We start from the raw sequence: 17,801 nt of genomic DNA, 5'->3' as shown, positions 1-17,801 counted from the left end.
CACGTGCCGCTGGTCCAGATGAGATCTCTTCTCCATTTCCAACCACAACGCGGTGGCACTTCCCTGTTGAACCGATGCCACCCTCGAATGGGTCAGGTGGTCAGTGGACTGCCCTTTGGCCTCGCCAATTTCCCCCAACTTTTACTTTCACATTTGAATGTAGCATATATATATGTACATGCCCACCCATATATCACAGATCGCAGCGGCGTGTTAAATTTTGTGGCATTTGTGTGGCAGCTCAATTGAAAAATTGCTTTGTTATTCTCAATTTGCGGCTCTAAACTGTTTTAGGCACTATGCGTTCGTTGGCTTAATCACGAAGAATTGCGCACCAAAGAGCGAATCCCATTTGGGACACCTCTGCGCCACTGATTACTGCTGATTTATTATTATTATATTGGGGTTGGCTCACTGGGCACTGAGCTCGTTTGCCCCGGTGAAGGAAGTTCGAATTGAGGGTGACACAGTTTTCAGTTTCCAGTTTTCAGTTTCCAAGAGCTTACCATGGGATTCTCCGTGGCTGCGATCGGTTCAGTTGGTCCCGACTTGGCCAGGGTGAAAGGTTCGTGGTGGTGCAAGGTCTGCTGCTCTGCTGGTCATCTGGTTATCTGGTCTCCTCGACAAATCCGCAACTGCCATGTCGACGCCAGAGAACGTAAGTGGCTTCAAGTTTCGCATAGCTTTAGGCCATGTATCTCCACCATTGCCTTCACATTAAAACCCATAAATAATACCCATAAAATAAATTAGTTATTAGTCTCGTTTATAATGTTATTTTCAACAATACAGATTGAATTCCCATAATGAGTAATACTGAGTAAAGTAGCATCTTGAACCAACGTTGTCTGCCATTTATTTTTGAACACAAGCTAGAAGACGAGATAAACAAGAATGCGTTTTGCGTACGGTTCCGGTATTAGCCGCATTAAATGTCCAAAAATAAGCACTAAGCTTTGTTGGCCGTAGTATCAGCCGAAATGGAGCACCCCCTTGAGTGGGGTTTATCTGGGCGATAAGAGCGATCCAAGTACTGCGTGTGCACTGGCCTACAAGATCGCTGACACTTTTATCGGACGACATATGTCGTCTGTCTCCGGTTCTCAGTGGATTCTCACGTTCTGCTGTCTGCGCCGCAGCTATGGAATTGCAATAAAAGAGTCTAAACATAGTAACATACTTCAGCCACCAACCCCCTTAACCCCCTAACCCCTTAACCCCCAAAAACACCATCTACTCCAATTCACGCCGAGGTGTTCAGGCGAGCAACTGACTCAATGCTAATGCTCATGCTTAACCAGTGCCATTGCCAAGTGCGCTGGTTTCACGGGGAGATCGGCGCAGATGGAAGGGGGCTGTACTGAGCAAGTTGCGAGTTCCGAGAGCTTTGGTTTCGAGATATAGAGCCTCACTGCCGCACGGTTAACTTTTGTTTTAAATTGAATGTCTGGCCAGATTCGCGCTTTTATTCTGTGTCCGCCAATCGCTCTACAAACAACTCCGTTGTCGTACGCGGCGTATACGCGATTTTTTAATTGCACTCGATTCCGTTTTTATTGAAAACAATGACGTTAGCCGTGATTAGCGGTTCGGGCACAGCCTGCGATACTGTAAGTGCCTCGTAATCGTAATATATCCGAGAGTGTTTCCAAACTGATTAAACAATTGGCGCAATCGCTTCAGATTGCTATGGAATTCGGCTACGGTCTTTCAAAAGTTGTGTCGAAATGGAGCGCTAATCGTGGATAAATCAGAAATCTATAAGTGAATGGGTCATGGTCATGGGTCTAATAAATATAAGTCGATTTATACTGCTTAATCTAAACATATATTTTATTAAAAAATAGTCTCAGCTTAGCAATTTATATTAATAAAATTTAATTCGACTTTAAGTAGATTATATACAAAAACACTTTAAAAGTACTTAGCGTTGAAATCTATCCCTATTCCTTTCTTTCTTTTTTTTGAAGTGTTTACCGCTGATATCAATAATATTTTTATTGATGTCCATTTCCGATTTGTGTCGATTAAAACGTGCTTTTGCTGGCACATTCAAAACGTGCTCGTAAATCACAGATAAATCTGAGACAGATGATAAATCAAATGCAATCAGGATATCACTACCAATTCAGTGGGTCACTGGTAAAATGTCATATAGAATATGAGAATAAATGACTTTTATTCGCCGCACTGCCACCGTATATCACTTGAGATTGCAATTAGGTAGTAATTGGGGTGTAAACGAGGCGAGTGATATGAGGATAGTCTTATCGGGTGCTTCCCTGTTTGCCTGCGGATTTGGCTTGGAACCCAGTAGTTTAGGATGGGCTGTCATTAAGTGAATGTTACCTAAGAGTGACTGGTCTATGGAGCGGATCAGCGGATCAGCGGATCAGCGCAGAATGATAGAATCGACATTGGCAGCAAGTGTAATTAGACATAAGTGCTTGTTAGTTAAGCGCGTGGAGATAGCTGCCTGTTTGGTACATTGTTGTAGATTGGGTATACACCTTCCCAGCTCGGTGCTCGCTTTAAATAAGCAGTAGTCAGCTTTGCGGATTCGTGATAAAAAGGTGGGGTTTATGAATCACTAGGAGGGTGATTCTACCGCGCCCTGTATTTATAGAAATATCTAAAATTGTTCCAGCTACTTATCGGCTATATTGGCTATTTTTGCATGGCCTAATCAGGCGGGGAATACATGGATTTTTAATTAAATTAACATGCTAGTACTTTTTTAGTTCGAAGCGGGCCCTCACATCTTTCTATCTGCAGACTGAAGTTAATAAATAATAGCGTCATTGAGCGCACAGGTGTATGGATACTTTGTACCCTGGCCCTGGGGTTTTTCAATCTTTTTGGCGGATACAACCATGCAGATAGGAAAGTCTTATCCATTCCGCACTGCCAAGTGCTTTCTTGGTAGCTCATTTCAGTCAAGACAATCAGTTGAAAGTGTGAAACCAAGTGCGTTGGCTGTGCTCCAAATAGTTTCCCTAAATCCAAACAACTAAATATCCTTAAGAGGTGAGCATTTGAAAAGTATACAGTGTGCAGAGTACAAAGTGCTGTGAGAATTGTGTCAGCGATGCATCTTCGTCAACTGTGGCTGAAATTAATGGATTGACATCGAGCCGACTTCAAAGTCAACAACCTGAGCTTGAGCGCATTATAAACTGACTTGTTTGGGGGTTTTTTGCCGCAAGTGTTTTTTTATGAATGGACCAAGGATGTACGCTTTGTGAGTGATGAGCTGTGTGCTTTGTATATCTGGAATATGTGTGTGCTTTGCATGTCAATTGAAGGAGTTCGCAGCTTAGGTAATACCCAATTTATACTTCGCGTTCCGCTTTCGAATGAGCTTGCATTTCGCTTGGTGCTTTTATAGTGTATTTAATTCAAGCAATTATGGCCAATATACCTTTGTCTTGCGCGAAACCCGTTTGGCAATCCAATTTCAGGGTGCGTTTTGGGTTTTGCATATGCAAATTGCTTAAATAACACGCCCGTCAGCGGCCACAGATCCAGATTGGCTTAAATTAGCGCTCAAGTACGACTTGATTCTGGTTTTTGCTGAGAAAGCTGCACTTGTTATTTATATGTTTTTCCATATGTTAAGTAGCTAAATCCGTGCTGATCGGCAGCAGAGGTCGCACAAATTAAGGAGTGTTTCGAGCTAAGATTTGTGCTAATTTCAGTTTGTTTACGGGGGCGTATGAGCAATGTCAGCAGCAGGAGAAGCACGTAAGCGCCACCTGTTGTGCGTGGGAGGAGCAAACAGGTTGCACAAGCAGACGAAAGGTGGCGCTGCTTTCTAGAGATCCTAAAAGTAGGCAACCATTTTCGCTCAACCGATACTCCTGTCAGTTACGATTTGAAATAAAACTAAACCCAGTCTTTCCAATTGGATCATCTCAATTGGCGCATGAATAAATTACTTTTCAATTATATATATCGAATCAAGTTGCAAGGCCACCGATCACCTTGATCCCAAATCCAAGGCGGACTCAATCGCATCGCGTCGGCCAGTTGCAATTTCGCCCAGAACTCGGTCAAGTTTGAGTGAATTTGACAAGCTGGCAATTGGCAGAAAGAGCGCAGAAAATTTTCCACGATCATAATTCAAAAGGAATTCAACCGCTTTGAACTGGTTTCGTTGTGCGATTGGAGCAACCGTAGACGAGAAGTGAAGTATCAAACATGCAGTTGGCGCACGTTTCGAGTTACCATAAATAAATGCGACGCAGAAATCAAATTGATTTTAATTTCAGCCAAATGACTGATCCAAACTTGTTGTATGTTCCTCTTATTCTTTGAGCCCGTGGCATTTATTTTTGGCAATCAATTTCGTAGCCAATAAATTGATTGGGAGGGAGACTCTCGTGGGGGTCGCACGTTTCAATTGGCGGCCAATTGAGTCAGTCCAAATGGAATTGTCACATCGCATTCATGTGTGTGCACTTTATCTGCACGATATCGCCAATTAATTAGCTATTCCAGTTTTCCCGGCCATCGGTTATCTGCTCTTATCTGCCGTGTTTGGGTTTCGGAAAACTGATTCACCAGATTGAAGCGCTGAAAAATATACTCCCTTTTTATTACAATGTGTCTTTTTATTTATGTTTTGTTAGCAAACTAATAAAATGCTCCTTATCTTAAGTTATATAAAGTTAAACATTTTTATAAAATTATTTTGAATTATCAACGAAGTAATAAGTACTCCACCAAGTTCAGCTGTACCAGCTGTCATTTTCTAATTATTATTTAATAATTTATACATTGATAAGCTAATAATTTGGCATATCTAAAACAGTTTTATGCTGAAGTGAGTCAGTAAATTGTAAGCTATGCCGTTTCCCCTGCGCAGTTTTATCTCACAATTCGAAAGCGTTATCGTTTGCCACATGTGACGCATGTGCCATATAAGTCGGCTCCTAATAACTCGACCGGAACTGATTCCGTAGCCGACCTGTGCGCCATAAAATCATCAGCCGATTTTCCTTTTCCGTTCTCAAGGAAAACCGCAAAACGGAGATATATATCTCAAAAATCGGGGGGAAACTTCGATACACAGCGACGGCGGTATTGCGGAAAATGCCCATTGACGAGTGCTCTCTCTTTCCCGTGCTCTCACTCCCTCTCTCTCTCTCTCACTCACTCACTCACTCTCTCTCTCTCTTTCTCTCACTTTAGTTCGGAAAAATGGGTCTGGGAATCGGGGGTTCCACTCGTCGCTATAGCGCAAGGTTTGGCATTCTTGTTCTGTTTGTCAAGCCGTGCGGTTGATTGTCGGAACTTCCGAACTCCGGAAAGAATACTATTGATCGAATTTTTGAAACTAGTAAAAGTCTGCGATTTGATTCCCAGTTGCGGTCACGGTCTCACTCGCAAGTTGCATTAGTAATATTGCATTTTCTTATCTCAAACTCAAATTCAAATTCAAACTCAAACTAAAATTCAAACTCAAACTAAAATCCAACTACAAATACCACAATATTTTGAGACGAGTCCCGATCATTGCTATTAAATCTGTCATTCCAATTCTGTTTTGTATCTGTAACAAGTGCTTGGAAGCCAGCCTCGATTTTCGAGGATCTTAACCCCCAACGGCCCCATCCTGCATCCGCAGCGATATCGGCTAATCAAGGATTACCATCGCCATCGCCATGAGTTTCCATAAGAGCGACTCGCGGACGCCGCTGGCGCCCACCGAGTACACTGTAAGTAAAGTGTAGAACTTGTTTAAAAAGGAGAGCCTAAACTTAACTCCATTGGGTCAATAAAAGGGATACAGTCATCTCTTTGGTTGTTCTTCTTCTCATTTGATTCGGATGTATATCCCTCTACTTTAGAATCAGGGTTTTAAATTCTAAAATTATGATACATTTCCGCTTAATAATTTTCTAGAAACATTTAGTACTGTTTTTTAAAGAAGTTAATAGCTGCGCATCTCTGTTTAGTTGGAATTTTCAGGATTCAGGACTAAAGTCAGTTTCATTGGCATTTCTTAAGCTAAATAGAATGTTCTGGAAGTTTGAAAAGAAGGTCCTTTGATATCCTTTTCATTGCTTGTTAGACCTGTAGTCACCATTTTAGATTCTTCCAACCAGCTAACCTTCGATGACTAAACTAGATGATAGTAGTTATATGCACACATGAGTAATTAGTACTTTCTTTGCCGTTTCAAATTTTCCACTTCCCGTCTTTAAGTCCGCGAAATATTAAAATCCCCTGTATGAAGTATGAAGTCAGCTGGGAGTCTTGTGCATTTCGATTTTTGCATATCATCGGCAGACTTTGAAACTTTCCGTTGATTAATTGGGCACACAGGCTTTTATCACGGACATGTGATGCGGGGGGCGGGGACACCCTTTCTCCACCGCACTTGGCTCTAAAGTCGCGGGTCTTAACCCTCTAATGCCTTGTTTATTTATTGATCGATGGCCGCCGCTCGCCGCGGTTTACATTTGCTTTCGTTTGAATGATTGTTTATGCAAATCTGTGGGCTAATGTTTGTTTGGATTGATAACAAACTGAAGTCTAATTTCGGGGATGATTTCCCTGCTTCCTCCTTATTTTCTATTTTCCTTTTTGGCTGCCTGCTCATTTACCGCTCTGTTGCTATTGTTGTTATGAGTAACAGGCCTAATAGTTTTCCACCCGCTTTTCCTCACATTTTGTTGTTGCTCCTTCGCTTGCTGCCTATTTTCAGGGCACCCAGTGGAATTTTCCACTCGCCGAGCTGCACTTTTATGTGTGCCGGGACTCAGAACTCGAGACTTGGGCATAATAATAATAATGGTTATAATGGTTATAATGCTATGTAGTGTTGTTGGAGTGTAGGGCATTCGGCTGACCGGTTATAGCTGGAACATAATACATAGTCGTCTACCTACTGTGTCAGCGAATTTCGGGGTTTCGAGTTCATGGAATATTTCTGTATTTCGGCTGCTGCGCAAGCGCCAAAGTAGAAAAAATCGTACGAATCGCGCGGAATTCGCTGATTCGACACCATAGTGTTCTCTGGCACCAATTCGAGCTGTGGGTTTTCGGTTTCCCACTCGGTAACTTTCCACTGCAGTGTGCCACCAATGGGGGAGCTTCCCCCATATATACATATATATATTTACTTTATGCTATATATTATATATCATAACTGCCCGTTCCGTGTCACTCCACTTGCATATTGGCGCAGACTGCACTTGAAACCCGAACTGAAATGCAGCTCCCCTTTTTTCTTTGCAGCTATAACATTTCAGGTAATAACAATCGGCGGGCTTTGTTCCGAAAATCGAGAGCTCATCGATCCAATATGATCCGATTTCGCCATGACCACCTTAAATCTACTTGAACCGAAGTGAAATACTGCCGATCGAAATGGATCGTGTTCGATATGCTCGGTTTTATTTCTTCGATCAATGTACACTATCTTGTTCTCCAAATGTTTGTCTAGTAAACTGAGGTGGAACCTTCGAGAGGAACATTGCGTAATGAATGCAAATTATAGATTTCGTACCCCAATGCAATGTTGAGTAACTGCTGAAGTGACTCATTGAAATAGATAGATAGATGGCTTGAAATAGTTGCTTACAAGTTGGTTTTATAATAGTAATTCATTATCTTCCACTAGATATAGATAATGCTTGTTGAATCACTATAATCATAAATTTTGGTTAGGAAATTAGTTAATATGTTTAACAACAGTTCATTAACAAGTTATTTTGTAAGCGAGGCTTAAATGTCAAAAACACATATTTTAGTAGCATATAAAAGTCATTCTTTTGCGCTTCAAATCTAATAACAAATTCAATTTGCATTTTTTACTTTTATGGGTCAATAAATAAATTATTTAATATTCTGAATTTATGGCCTGTTTTAACTTCTCCCATCGAAATCGCTCTTTGAAATATTTTATCATCAGTTAGGATATGCAACATTTTGTAATCAATTATTATAAAATAAAATTTAAAAAATCATAATTTATGTACTTGCAAAAGACACTAATTTATTCTACTCTTCTGTGCATTGCACACTTTTCCAAGTGCCTAATTTAATTTTAATTTATCAACCAGTGGAAAACGTGCAATCAATCTTCCGATTGTACTTGCAAATTGGAAATGTCATGAAGCGAAAGGCTTTCAATTTACGAGATACAATTGTATCTACATAACTCATTCAACCCGTGATTCCTTGAGATCCCTGCATACGATGACCCACATATCATTTCTTATCGGCAAATGTGACAAATTGCAGGCGCCATGGTTGCAATCCGGGGGAGTTACCCATTTCGCAGAAAAAGTGGGGATATAAATGGATCTCTGAGTGACATTTTCAGGGGAACTGAACCCTCGACCACGTGAATTCCCCGTGCTGTCAAATTCAGCGCTTTTATTTTCGCCGTTTGCTTACTACGAATTGTAAACTGCAAACTGTGAACTGCAAACTGCATACTACAAACTGCATATTGCATACTGCATACTGCACAATGCACTTTTTTTTGTGCTTCGCATTTTGCTAACAAATATACACAAAATTTTCCACTGCAATTTGTTGTCGTTTGCCGTTTTCAGTTTCGTTTTATTGCCGTTTCTCTGTTTCGGTTCTCAGTTCTCAGTTCTCAGTTCTCAGTGCTCAGTTCTGTTTCCCCAGCCATTTTTCCATTTTTCCACTTTTCGCTTACATAAGTTCAATGGCACGCCAAGTGGGGGCAGCATTTGGAGTTCGTTTGGGGCCATTCGCTATTAAATCCCAAACTATTGACATTTCCCATTTTAATTAGGAAAGCACACGGCATGCCCGTGCGCCTTAGAATGCGGCATTTCTCTTGGCTCCACTCACTCCACTCCACTTGCAATTGCAGCCTTTTGTAGAAAAACTGCAAGTTATCATGTCCGGAAGAAGGCGTCACCCTCCACGGATTAGTCAGCCAATCTCGGCGGTCTTACAAGTGAGGAATTGAGAGGTTGTAAAGCTACTGAGATTCTCTACTGCGATAAGAGGAGCCTAATTAATAGGCTTCCCTATCGTTATCATTATCTGAGGGAGCCGCGTGGAAATCGGGAAATACCTGCCGTAAATTGAACGCCTTTTGCTGAATGACAGTGACTGATGCAGTTCGACTGTGGCGCTGATTGCTTGAGTTATTTCCTTCTTTTGTATTATTTAGTTGGAATACAAACTATTCAGGTGACACAAGTGTTTTGCGCAGTTCCAGAAATCACTATTATCTATTATTAAATAAGCCAAACATTCGCAGAACATTCATGATTGCATTATTTGTCTGTGGCTAATTGACAAAGATAACAACCAAAGCATTTCGTGTTGGGCGGCCATGCAAAGTGCTGTATCGATACTACATATTATATGTGGGTATTTTGGGGCATTATCTTGTTGCGTGCAAAATTTTGTGGCGGGTGGAGCTTTATGGGCGTCTATAAGGTTAATTTTATGGTCAGTCCACTCGGCTGGAGCTTATATGGTTTGGGGTTATATTTAAATGCAAATGAAATGTAATTTAAGCTGCATAACACTTGAGTAGCGAATATGACGAAATTTATGGAAAAGTGTTAATAGAAATTGGGATAGTAGCTCTACTGTATTGAATCGCTCTTATCAATCGCTCATTATCGATTCAGCGCCCCTTATTTCTTATTTCTGCGCCCATTCGTCACACACTTTGCAATGTTAACTACACTTGGCTCCATTTATATATATGTGTATATACTTTGCTGAACTTGAGTCAATGCAGTGACACGTGTCGTGCTTCTGGGGCGGCTCCCACCTTCTCCTCCCTTCGCTCTCCCTTCTTTGCCCCCCAAAAATAACTCATCACCAACCAACCAACTATGTTTACTTTTTTTGCCATGGACACGTTTCTGTTTATTTTTGCGGCAGTTCGCCAAACTCACGTTATTAGAATGCAATAAAAAAGTGCAACGCAATAAGCGATTTTCGGTCCACTATCGATGCAGTCTAAAAATAAGTCTAGTAACTAGAAATAGTAAATAGTTATTTAGTTTACTTATAACTACGCTAGCAAGATTTTTACAGATTTATTTGTATCATCTTATCTTACAATCAAAAGGGGTTTTGAATTTTTAGAAATTCTACAAAAGGATTAGCTTTGATGTTCAAAGATTTAGTAACTCAAATTATAACTATATACTATAATATATTTTATACTATTATATATTTTATTAAGTCATTTAGACAGTTTTAAGGTATTAAGAATTATTCAAAATCCAGCTTGTCATCTATAGAACTACTTTTTGCTGTCTGTAGTCGGTAAAACTGAACATTAACGTAATGTACAATGCTTGCAATTGAGAGACTGAGTAACTGACTGACTGACTGACTGACTGAATGGCGCTTTGTCGCAATTAGTTGGCACTGCAGCTGTCTAATTATTTTGCTATCTATTTCAAGTTCGAACTTTCAGTATTCCGCACACCGCATTTTTGTTTGCCTTTGCATTTGCGCACTCGATTTTCAGCGAGTTATATGGGCTGAATGTTTTGCGAAGCGGAAAGAGGCTGCTTGTAAGAATTCTTAGCAAATTTCTGTTGAAAAAATGTTGAGTTCTTGTTTGGGCAATTTTTGAGTCTCGGCGGGCGGTAATCAATCAAGCATGAATGAGCGCAGTAAAGTCCCAAAATGCTTTGAATATTCACGTTTTGTGGTTGAAGTTTGGTGGTATTTATGCTTACTTATCTGGAATTATAATAAATTTTTCGAAGGAAAAGGAAATTTACAGAATTAAAAACGGATTTAATATATGTGTTTTAAAAGCATTTAATTAAATTAGCTTAATATAAAAAAGGGTTTTCTTTTAATATTTGCAATTAGAAAAAATTCTGTAAACTCTTAGTTTTATTATTATGAATTTATCCCAATAATAACGATAATTTTCGAATTTCTAAAAGTTTACTTACAAATTATTTTACTTTCGGCAACATTATTTACATGCCTTTTACATTTTACATGACACTTAGCATTTTGATCTTTAGTCGCGATGTTACCCGATTACTGTTAACCGCTATATGTTACCATGCCTCCGTTACCAGTCTGTAAGTTAACAGACACAGTGCCTTAGTTTCTGCTAACATCCCCCAGGTGGCGCCAGTATTAATTTGAATTGCAAAATTTAAAATAAGTAAAACGCCTTTGTCAAGTCGCGTTTTCCATTAAGTGGACAATTAAGCAAATGCTTTGTTTTGTTCTCATTTTTACTGTGCCTTTTAGCACGTATTTGTTGCACAAATTCGCAGTTTCCTCATTAGTTTCACCGCTTGCCCAGCGAACGTTTTATTTTGAAAGCGCTGAAAAACGATTTATTTGAAAAAAACTCTTTCACCCTCGACCCGCTGAATTTCCACGATTTTTCGCACTGCGGTCACGTGTGAAAGAGAGGGGCATTTAATTATGCTGTGACGTCATGCGACAGGCGACTGCACCCAAAAACTAAGAAAAATAATGCAAATTGTCTGGGAATACTCGAATGTATGAACCCACTCAAGAGCATTTATAGAGAGAATCCACTGAAAGGTGGGTGGCTGCTTGGGTTAGTTGGTTGGTCTGGTTGGGATTTGCCGTTTTTGACGGTGGTGTGGCGATGGGGCGGTGTTTTGTTTGTCGCCGTCATTGCATCGCTGGCTGGCCGCCTTGATTCAGTTGCTTGTCGCCATTTGCTCGAGTCACGCGCTGAGATTTCTCCCGCGACTCGCACCCACACACATACAACCACCGCCCACTGGCCAACTGGAAAAGAACGTCCATCCTGCAGCCTGACCTTGGAGGACCTCAAGCTGAACGCCCCCGCGGGAAAGCCGCCGCTGCCGCCGCGTCGCGAGCAGCTGACGGAGAAGGGACAGAGTTTGAGCCTTTCCAGCTTCGGTGGCTCCACGGGCAGCATTTCCGGTTCCGGTAGCGGTTCGGGTCGAAAGCAGCATCTTTCGGGCGCAGCACTAGCGCGCCATAAGCTGAAGATGTCCTTGAAACGAGGCGGACCGCCACCGGTGGCCAGCAGCGGATCCGGCGTCATGACCACCTCGTTGGACCAGCAGGTGGCAAAGTCAACGAACCGTGCTAAATCAGCCAAAGCCTAAATATCGCGCATACGCCACCTGTTACAATCTGATTCCGTAGTTAAAGCAATAGATTATCTATTTCGTTTGTGTCATAAAACTGCATTGAACTTGTTCATTGATCTTGTTTTTGCCTTAGTTTTTTTCTTTTGCTTTCCGCTTTTGGGCCACAATTCATTGGTTCCTCCTTTTTGCGCACTGCAGCTGCGAAGAGCTTTTACATAACTTTGGCTGCTGATCGAAAATGGCAGCTCTCTCTCTCTAGCTCTCTATGATTTTCCTATACGCTTTTCACGATCCGTACTCACTTTTGGCTTTTCCTTCTGGCCGCTTTTCCTCTCGTTGCAGAAAATCCCGACGGTCGCTGCGGGCTACGGAGAAAACGAGAAGCCCAAAGGCGGCAAAGGCGGGCAACCCAAGTGAGTATCACACCTCTTGTTTTCGACTTTTCCACTTTTCGACTTTTTCGAGAGTAGATCCATTGGTGATCGAGATTCTACGGCCGGGACGATTGGATTCATTCGTCTGGTCGATGCCACAGCCATCGGCCACGTTGTCTTTGAATCCGATTTCCATTTGCGTTGCGGCCATAGAAACTCGATCGCGATGTACAAGAACATCGACAACGAGTCCTCCACGACCATGTTTGAAATGTACTCCTCCTCGGACAGGTTCATCCGCTCGGACATGGCCGACGTACCCGTCCAGCAGGCGGCGGGATCCACGCTTCCGTTGGTAATCACTCGGAAAAAAGGAGACGACTCCGAGGATGGCAACTACAATCCGTTCGAGCACCGCAAGGTGGAGCATCCCACATCGTAAGTGTTAAATGCTTTTACTTGCTATAAAGGGGATTAAAAGGGATTAGAAATTTATAAGGACATTATAAATGCTTTTAGTTTCTATATAGTGGATTAAGGGGTATTCGAAATTTTTAAGGATTTAAAGTAGAAAATTTTGACCATCATTTAATCCAACGTTTAAGGTTATGACTTAAGTGCTGAACAGACATTTATGTTTCTAATTATCATATATATGTTTTATAGATTTACTCGAGTGTAAATACAATTGACAACATGAATAGACTTTTGCGATATCTGATAGATTAAAGTGTTTTATTTATACTTCTGCTGGCAGCTACAATATATGCTGTAATATCAGTCCTTACTTAGTATTTAGAACCTAAAAAGTACAAATTTTTGTTGGCACCCCCGATAAGCAGCTGATCCAAGCCATTAAGTGCTCAATGACTAAACCCCTTAATTATAAACCACCAACCGCGTCATTGACCTTTAACCGATCTAATGACTTTGACTTTGCATCGATCTAAAGCGAAAAGAACGGAAATGCAACTGCAACTGACATTGGCCTTGGACATTTTTGGCAAACTACTTTTTCCAAACTAAAAATAAGTAAAATCGCAGATGAAAATCTCGGGCGAACGAGCTAATAAAACGAAAGCGCCGACAAATGTTTTGCTCGACTCGTTTAGCAAGTGGAATGAGGAATCCACCCAGCCTTCCACCCTCCGAGTTTTCATTCGATAGAGAAAAACGCATCCGCCAGGCCTTGCAATTTGCAATTTTCCATTTGCAACTGCGTGAGAGCAAAATGCCGAGAACTGCAGTTTTCTCAATAGCTCACTAGAATAATTATTAACCAAAATATAACGAAATATTTGCTACGATGTATTTTAAAGTATGCAGATGAGTGATTAATTGGATAAATACGTCATTGATGTGGCTTGCGGGAAAATCCCTAATTTCCCTCATTTCCACCACAATCAGAAGTGCAGCAGCGCATCACGCCATCATGTATACAATAATTTGATTCAAAGAGTTTTTTGGCAACGAAAAAGTGATCTATATTTATTTAAGTATATATCTGTCTTTAGATAATAAGAGCGTATACTCTTTGTATACATTTCACCTCTAAGTAATATTTTATAAGATGGAAACTATTGAAAATAATAATAAATATTAATAGTAATAAATAATCTTAAAACTGAATTAAGTAGTGATAATTCCTATTTGGATACGCACTTTAAAAATCGCAAATTGTGTTCCCCTTTTGGTTTAATTGCGAATAAAAATCAGTTTAAGAAGCAGGTTAAGTTTGTTGATTATAAATTACATTTAAATATTTCAATAAATACTTAAAAATAAATAAATTAAATACAATAAATACTAATTAATCAAAATTTTTCCAGGGATCTCGAGACTTTTGTACACTTGCTGAAGGGCTCGCTGGGCTCCGGCATATTGGCCATGCCCATGGCCTTCTCCCACGCTGGATTGTGGTTCGGACTGGTGGCCACCTTCGCGGTGGGCACCCTGTGCACCTACTGCGTCCACATCCTGGTCAAGTGCGCCCACATCCTGTGCCGCCGGCGCAAGATCCCGATGATGGGATTCGCCGATGTGGCGGAGCAGGCCTTCCTCGACGGACCACCTGCCCTGAATCGCTGGTCACGTTTCATCCGGTTCATGGTCAATACGTTTCTGGTTATCGATTTGCTCGGTTGCTGCTGCATCTATCTGGTGTTCGTGGCCACCAATGTGGAGCAGGTCGTCCGGGTGTACATGGAAACGGAGCTGAGCATTAGAGTTTGGATCATGATCGTGACGGCACCGCTGATCTTGATGTGCCTGGTGCGCAACCTGAAGTTCCTCACGCCCTTCTCGATGATTGCCAACATCCTGATGTTCGTGGGCATCGTGATCACCTTCATCTACATGTTCTCCGATATTCCGGCACCCGTGGAACGACCTGGAATTGTCAGTGTCTCCGAATGGCCACTCTTCTTCGGCACCGTGATCTTTGCTCTGGAGGGAATCGGTGTAGTCATGTCCCTGGAGAACGACATGAAGAACCCCAGCCACTTCATCGGCTGCCCATCTGTGCTGAACTTGGGCATGGGTCTGGTGATTGCCCTCTACACCCTGGTTGGATTCTTTGGCTTCCTGAAGTACGGCCCAGAAACCGAGGCCAGCATTACGCTGAATCTGCCGCTGGAGGACAAGTGAGTTATTTGCTTTTCTACATTTGAAGATCGTTTCTATTTACTCCGATTATCTTTGCTTTTCAGATTGGCTCAGTCTGTCAAGTTGATGATTGCCATCGCCATCTTCTTCACCTTCACGCTGCAGTTCTACGTGCCCGTCACGATTTTGTGGAAGGGTCTGGAGCACAAGATCCGGCCGGAGAAGCAGAACATCAGTGAATACGGACTTCGTGTCTTCCTGGTGGTAAGTGGATCAAACAATTTCCCATCTAATCAAATTAGTTTCTAACTGAAACCCTAATCCCTTTCAGCTTCTGTGCGGCGGCATCGCAGTGGCTCTGCCCAATTTGGGACCCTTCATCTCGCTGATTGGAGCAGTGTGCCTGAGTACGCTGGGCATGATCGTTCCAGCGACCATTGAGCTGGCCGTGTACCACGAGGATCCCGGCTACGGCCGCTTCAACTGGCGGCTGTGGAAGAACTCCGGACTGATACTGTTCGGCGTGGTGGGTTTCGTGGCTGGCACCTATGTGAGCATCATCGAATTCCACGCCGAGTTCAGCAGCGGTCACTGAGTTGCAGCTAGTGTGTGCAGCTCATCTAATTTAACGTAGTCTGTAATGAAACTCTTCTAAGCACAGGGATGTCTAAGTTAAGTTTTTAACTAATTTTAGGGCTAACCAAAGTTTTCTAGGACTCCGAAACCTCCCGCCTCGCCCCCTGGTTATCCTATCCCGCCCCGTCCTCTGCCTCCACCGATCCAAACCGATCCGATCCGATCCCTCATATATATATCTATATATATATATATCCATATCCATATCCATATCCATATCTAAAAACCCCATAGGGGGATATCAGCAAACAAACAACAAAAGTATTTCGATTTAGTCGGTGCCACGCCCCCCCTGAGGAGTTGTGCAGGTGCTAAGGGGGGCGTGGCATTAAGGTTACTTAGAGAATTCTTGTAGAAGTGATTTTGTATCGTAGTGATTTTGACAACAACTTAGTCGTAATTAGTTCCTACTCGAACTAAGCCAAGACAGACGGACGCAGCCGAAGTTTGTTTTCGTTCTTCAATTATTTTGTTTATTATCATTGATTTACTCTGTACATTATCGACGCCCTATTTCAATAATCATGACATATTACCAATTACCAATTACCAATTACCTAAACACAAAGATCCGCTGCCACCTGTAAAGGGGCAGCAAAAAAATGGCATTAAAAAAATAATAAAACTTTTTAAAACAACCAACTTGGATTACTTACTTAGTGAGTTATCTTTACAAATGATGCATTTTAGTGGGTGGATTTATTTTGTATATTTCATCAAGGTCATTGCAGTTAGGTTGCGATGATAAGAAAGTGGTTGTAAAAAGGTTGTATACTTTTGGGCACATATTGATTTGGTTACGGGAAGGAACTCTATCTAAACAATCACTATGCAGTTTTCAATTAAAACCGTTTTCAGAACTTAGAAGTTAAGAACATGTTTCAGGGTGATTTTTTAGTTCATTTAATATTTTCTTATTTAGCTGAGTTATTTTGAATACGGAACTAAACACTCTTGATATGATAGCAATTATTTAGAGTGTAAAAAAAAAATATTTAGATGCACAGTTACTAGTTCTGTGGTGTTATCCTTAATGGTATCAGTTTGTGGAAGTATTGCATTATATACTATAAGCTCCACTTAATGAAGTAATAAACAAACAGTGACTCAGTAAGTTCCGCACTAAGATGCTACAATTTATTTGAGTGGTCATAACTCCTGAGAACTTTCCAATACTTCGACCCAATTTAAGGGCCCTTACTTGGGCCGCAACCTTGGGCCTGTTGACTTTTCCCATCGCCTAGATTTGCGGCGTTGGTGGTTGACTGCTTTTCTTTATCATTTTATTTTTTTTTCTTGCGGGGGACAGGCAATTCAGCACTTGATAGCGGTGTTTTGGCGATCGGCGAGAACAACAATTCGCATTTGAAACGCCCCGGGCGATGAGCTTTCCCACGCTACTTGAGCGGCGAGAGCTGAAATCAAATTAATATGTGATAGTGATATGAGGCGCTGAAAGGCGAAGCGATTCGCTCCGCAGCGAGGGAAACTTAAACCACGGGCAGATAAGATATTTATCCAGGTGCTGGGCTGCTCCACAAGTGAGAAACTCTTCCTCCTCTCTCGAGCGTCGCAATCGCAATCTCCCACAAAAAAGTGTGTTGGCAAAAAGGCAGAGCAGAGTGTAGCCATAAAAAAAGGAACATACGAAAAGGCAAATGTGCAAACGCAATTCAATTCGAGCAGAGGTCCAAGCAACCGAAACAGAACCGTGAGAAAATTACACCCACAGAAGATAACCGGGCGATATTCGTATCCACAAGATACTTACTCGCACTCCAACTGCAGCGATAAGCGTTTTGCATTGTGACGCAATCGATTTCGTAGTGCGAAGGAGTACGCACACACAATTGAAAAATTACTATTTACCCAGCGAGAGTTTAAAGTTCGTGCCCATGCCGGGGAGTCGAAGTATCTCATAGCTCGTATCTCGTAGCTCATAGCTGGTATCTTGTATCTGGCGGATACGCACACACTGCCTGTGTCGGACTCATCGATAAGGGGCAGCGTGTGAAACCAATCAGAAACCCGTTGATTGAGCCAAGAATGACCCACGACTCTGCGAGTGTGTGCCCACATTGGACTCTGGCGTTTCTTG

General features: G+C 41.8%; 1 protein-coding gene across 3 annotated transcripts; it reads left to right on the top strand.

Moving 5' to 3' along the window:
- Positions 1–510: 510 nt before the first annotated feature.
- LOC6533644 (proton-coupled amino acid transporter-like protein CG1139) lies at positions 511–16,341 on the top strand. Of its 3 annotated transcripts, none has more exons than XM_015194713.2 (6): positions 511–658; positions 12,432–12,502; positions 12,755–12,901; positions 14,293–15,105; positions 15,172–15,331; positions 15,399–16,341. In XM_015194713.2, exons 1-6 carry the CDS (start codon positions 641–643, stop codon positions 15,660–15,662), a joined length of 1,473 nt encoding a protein of 490 aa, XP_015050199.1. In that variant the 5' UTR covers positions 511–640; the 3' UTR covers positions 15,663–16,341. The 3 variants fall into 3 exon arrangements, with proteins under 3 accessions (XP_015050199.1, XP_015050197.1, XP_015050198.1); XM_015194711.2 differs by lacking the exon at positions 511–658 and adding an exon at positions 1,551–1,610; XM_015194712.3 differs by lacking the exon at positions 511–658 and adding an exon at positions 5,264–5,720.
- The last annotated feature ends 1,460 nt before the right edge of the window (positions 16,342–17,801 follow it).

This window comes from Drosophila yakuba, chromosome 3L, assembly GCF_016746365.2.
Source record: "Drosophila yakuba strain Tai18E2 chromosome 3L, Prin_Dyak_Tai18E2_2.1, whole genome shotgun sequence".
NCBI classification, from domain to species: Eukaryota; Metazoa; Arthropoda; class Insecta; order Diptera; family Drosophilidae; genus Drosophila; species Drosophila yakuba.
This window is presented reverse-complemented; position numbering and strand designations above follow the sequence as displayed.

Excerpts from the sequence above, each read along its gene's own strand:
- LOC6533644 (XM_015194712.3), top strand. The coding sequence starts at position 5,667 with ATGAGTTTCCATAAGAGCGACTCGCGGACGCCGCTGGCGCCCACCGAG. Across the intron at positions 5,721-12,431 it reads TGGCGCCCACCGAGTACACT|AAAATCCCGACGGTCGCTGC; the intron begins GTAAGTAAAGTG and ends CTCTCGTTGCAG. Across the intron at positions 15,332-15,398 it reads GACTTCGTGTCTTCCTGGTG|CTTCTGTGCGGCGGCATCGC; the intron begins GTAAGTGGATCA and ends AATCCCTTTCAG.